Source organism: Lactuca serriola, chromosome 5 (assembly GCF_051521515.1).
Source record: "Lactuca serriola cultivar US96UC23 chromosome 5, Lser_US96UC23_V15, whole genome shotgun sequence".
Classification (NCBI taxonomy): domain Eukaryota; kingdom Viridiplantae; phylum Streptophyta; class Magnoliopsida; order Asterales; family Asteraceae; genus Lactuca; species Lactuca serriola.
The window spans coordinates 127,241,478-127,246,605 of record NC_136412.1 but is presented as its reverse complement, the minus strand read 5'-3'; the positions used below and the strand labels follow the sequence as shown (position 1 = coordinate 127,246,605).

Here is a 5,128-nt window from a genome sequence, read left to right as displayed (position 1 = left end):
ATAATGAGTAATCGATATGGTGATAAATAAAGGTGTTTTATTTATACTCAAAGGTTTGAGGCCATATGGGATTAGTATTATCCTTGTGTTTCACTTTGCATGTTTTGACTTCCTGAATAATTTAATTGGTTTAGAACAGTCAAATTATTCGAACGGGCCACAGTTGTTCATATGTTGGAAGTAGGTATGAATGAAGACTGTCATGAATTGGTGTGTGGATTATCTAAAGAGTACTAGACATAAGCAAATGTTTGCTGCAACGTTCATGAGTGCTTATGAATATGATTTGAGCATTGGATTAAACCCACGCTCACTTGGATCACTCCATGAATTGTATCACAAGTGATTGGTAAGACGATAATATCTTATATTCTTGAAACCGAGATGTGTGAGTTGTATCTTGCAAATCGGTTGCACATTGATAATATGTAAACGCACCAGTAACTTGGTGTCATAAAACATATTGTTGTGTGTAATTCAGTGAGTGAGTGCAAGCGAGCATTGAATCAAAGTTTATCCGTTCCTTTTATCCAAAGTAGGATAAAAGCAATATCTTTGGCCCCCTCGATGATTTAGTGATGACAAACATAAATGCTCGATCGGGCTAGGGCTAATTTGATTTGTTCAATTAGTCAATCGTCATAAATCGGAAGTCGAGAAATAGTACAGAAAGAATGATTTGAAATCATGTCTTATAGGATATCTAGAATGGAGGAATATATGATCCCTTATCTAAAGGACACGCGTATCTGATAGGATCAGAGTTGACAGCGGCTTTGGAAAGCTATGATTGCAGATCAGGATCTGAAGTCATACGTAGAATAGTTATTAGACTTATCCAAGTAGGAGACTGTTGGATTAGTGTCTAAGTCCATAACTATTTTGGTATGTACTTGACCCGATGGTGCATGGTCCTTTTGGGTTGCCTTCACCAAAGCAACTTGATAGGATGAATTATGGAGAGAGAAAGGATAAATATGATTTATTAATATATTATGGGAATAATATATTAAAGGAGAAATCATATTGTTTAATTAATATTAGTCAAGAATTAATAAGAATTAAGTTTGTGACTAAAAGAGATTAATTAAACTTAAGGGACTGGAATTGTAATTATAAGATAATTGCAATTGGGCTATGGATTGCCTTATATTATAAGGATGGACGAATTCTATGGGGAAACCCATTTGGAAATCGTCCAAGGCCTTAAGGAAAGGAGTCCATGGGTTGCTTAGGGCTTAAGCATCCAAATTAGGGTTTCCTTGTTAGATAATCCTAATAGCCTCACTATATATAGAGTCCTTATGCTCCAAAAACGTGGTGAACTGAAAATCTAGGGTTTCCACACGTTTTTGAGAGTTCCTTCTCTTCTCTTCTTCATCCTCTTGCTCTTGGTGTTTGTGAACCATTAGAGGAGTGACATTTGTGACTCTAAGCTTTCTAAAGTCATTACAAGGAGGATTTGTGATTGTTATTGCTACATAACAATCAAGGTATGATCTAAACCCTAATTATATGTTATATTGATTATCATATGCTAGATCTAGGGTTTATAGTCTTGGATAAATTGCATGTACAATAAAGAAACCTAGATCCAAGCATTAGGGTTTGTATGAGCACATAGGATGTTCTTATGGCTAAAACCCATCAACATTGTGGCTAATTTTGCTAAAAGGTTTACTGGTCAACATTTCAGGAAGCTTTTTTTGGAGGCCTGTCAAAGCTAGTACTAAACAGAAGTTCAAACATGTAATGGAAAAGATCAAATCTCTAGATACTCAAGCATATGACTACCTTATAGACAGAGATCCTACTACATGGTCTAAGGCATTTTTTAAAGAGGGAAGAGATTGTGATGCGGTTGGGAATGGGGTGAGTGAGAGTTTTAATTATGCTATTAGGCATGCTAGAAGGAAACCAATCATCACTATGCTAGAGGAGATTATGATATTTGTGATGGAGAGGATATATAGTAAAAGAGTAGAAGGAAACGAATGGGATTTGACTATCTGTCTAAGTATTAGGAAGCTTATACAATACTTGAAGGTTAAACAGAGGTAACATGTAGTTTTACAATTCAACAAATGGTTTTTATTAGTTTGTGTGATTAGCTATTAATTTGTAGTCATTATTGCCTTATATAGATTGTAGGGGGTTACTCCTTGTGGTTATCAAAAGTATGAAGTTAGGTTCAATGATGCAGCATATGGAGTGGATCTACTTGCAAAGACTTGTGCATATAGAATATGGAAACTTACAGGGATACCATGCTTACATGGAGTACCTGCAATCTATTCCTTGAATAAACATGCAGAAACATATGTGTCCCAATCATATAGTAAAGAGGCTTATCTAAAATGCTACAATTATAGCATTAACCCTCTCAATGGTAGTGATATGTGGTCAAAAGTTCCTTATCAAAGGCCTTTACCTCCCGAAAGAAGAAGATTACCTGGTAGGCCATTAGTGAAAATGCAGAGGGATGCAATGGAGAGAGAGTTGAGTGGCCCAGTTAGACATTCTGTGACAAGAAGGGGAGCCCTGATAAGGTGTAGTATTTGCAAGGAATCAGGCCATAATAAGAAAAAGTGTCCATCTAAGCAGCAAACAAATACATCATGTAAATGTCCCAATCATCTGAACATAATACATACTTTTGATAAGTAATTGAGACTTCATTTTTTTTGCAGCACCAAGTTCCTCCAGGAGTAGTGGAGCAGGACCAAGTTAACCACCACCACCAGTAGCAACCCAACCACCTCCACCACCATCACCACCATCCCAACCACCTCCACAACCACCACCACCAGCAGCTGCAAGGCCTGTCCCAAGAAGGGCCCCAATTGGTAGAAGTGGATAGAGGCAATTTTTGAAAGGATTGTCAAAATGGAATTGAGGAGGAACATACTTGGGGTTGGGAGCAGTGCAGAGAACCCTGCAATCCTTGATTAAGTTAGTGTGTAGGTAGTGGGTGGGCACATCTTTTGTTATCAAGTTGTGATGTACAGACAAAGTACTATGTTTTATTTATGATTTTCTTTTGGGTGTGTGGGCACATGGTGGCCCTTCTTTTGTGGTCCCTAGTAGGAATCTTTTGTGTATGCAGACAACTACTTGCCCTTTATTTAATTTCGAATATTGATGAAGTATTTCAATGAATCCAACCACCGTATTCAATTACTTTCTTGTTATTTGTATGCATTGTTGTCTCAGTGATTCCATTACAGTCAAAGAATGGAATCATATATTGTTAGCTTAGCTAATATGACAGTTAATCAGTTTTAACTACCAAGGGTAGTTTCGTCATTTTCTACTTTTTAGTCTGTTACAAGTTAGTTAGACGTCTTGATGTGTAATGTTATTAATTGTACATATATGTAATAGTTAAGTAGTTCAGATGAGAAATAAGAAGAAGTTTCTTTTCAATCATCATTTTCTCTCAAATCAATCTTTTGAACATGAACATATATGTATTCATTGTTATATGTATGCTACTTTGTGATTCCATTCCAGTCAAAATTACTACATTGTGATTCCAGTCAAAATTACTTCTTTCTAATTCCAGTCAAAATTACTTCTTTGTGATTCCATTCCGGTCAAGATTACTACTTTGTGATTCCCTTCCAATCAAAATTACTTCATTCCATTCCAACAAGAAGTTAAGATAATGCCTTCATTCCATTCAAACAACATCTTTCAATACATCATTTCATCATATACACGATGATCAAAAAAAGAAATCCTATGGTAAACTTATATATTTTTTCCTTCATTGCAATGGCATCAGAGTACTTTTCCTTCTTCATTTGTTCCATGTCTTCTTTCACCTTCTCTACTTCGGTCTTCAATGCTACTAATTCAGCTTTCATTCCTTCCACCACTTCCATTAGAGGCATTTGTACAGGTTCTACATCCAACTATTTCCAATATTTGCATTTACCCTTCAACACAAATAACTCATAATGAGATTTCAAATTAGGAAAAAAGAATCAGAAAAAGGGAGAAGATTCAAGTGAAATAGCTTACCTCATTGCATACCATGAAATGCCTCCCTGAATTCTTTGGTGTTGTTGACGTTAGAATACGTGCAGGGAACCCACAATCACAAGTTTTTGGATCGTTCACTGTTGAATTCTTGCTTGATCGATTGATAGATGATGAGAAGCTGTAAGAGGAAGCCATCGAGGTATTAGGCACAATAAAAGAACCATATACAACCCTCTTTTAATAACATTAGCCCTACATGTCATGTAGGATCAAACTGACACGTATAACCGATCAATTCATTGCTAGGGCCGGTCCATTTGTTTTTCATACCCTGGGCGAGATGAAGAAATGATGCCCATATGTTTGTATCGAACGATGCAAAAAACGTTTATATAACAAAAAATTATTAAGCATAAACACCGATTTTTTTTAATTAATTAAATTCTATATTAATACAACATTACATTTATACCCTTCAATGGTAAATATACTACATTTTCATCAATTGAAAATCTACCTCACACTATCTACAATAACAAAGTCGATAATACTTATATGTTAATCAAGTTCATTTAACACTATATTAGAGAAGAAATAGTAGATACACTATTTTAGTGATGTCTAAAATAATGAAAACTAAAATAACCAAAAAAGTTGAATGGTTTATAGAAGTATAGAGGTAGTTCTGAACTCCAAACATCCAAATCGTCAGGTACAACAGGCTTCAAAATCACAACACATTCAAACAAATTACTTTAACTATTTTTGTCATTCAGAATCTTCAAAACAGAAATACAAAACTTAATACTTAAAACATCAAACTAATCAAATAAAAAACAGTCATAAATATTTATTAATCAGTTACCAAGCGGCCATGAAATAATAAATTCTTATAATTCGAACTCTAAGTCTCAAAGAATCTAGGCATACTCAGAGATAAAAGTAAACTTGAATGAGATAACAAATATGAAGTCAAAGACATGAACAGATGAACTCCATGCCTCTATAAAATCAGAAATCAAAACACATAAAAATACCTCCAACATTCAAATAAAATTCGAACTTTAGAGATTAGATAAAAGATAACACAGATTAACTAGAGAGAAGGTTAGAAAGATAAAATACGACTTTTAATCAAATA

The 5,128-nt window shown here is 34.8% G+C and overlaps 1 protein-coding gene across 1 annotated transcript; it reads left to right on the top strand.

Annotated features, from left to right (window-relative positions):
- Positions 1-1,752: 1,752 nt before the first annotated feature.
- LOC145049789 (uncharacterized) lies at positions 1,753-2,667 on the top strand. Its single transcript, XM_078998147.1, has 2 exons — positions 1,753-2,046; positions 2,152-2,667. The coding sequence occupies exons 1-2, from the start codon at positions 1,753-1,755 to the stop codon at positions 2,665-2,667; spliced, it is 810 nt and encodes a 269-aa protein (XP_078854273.1).
- Positions 2,668-5,128: the final 2,461 nt, after the last annotated feature.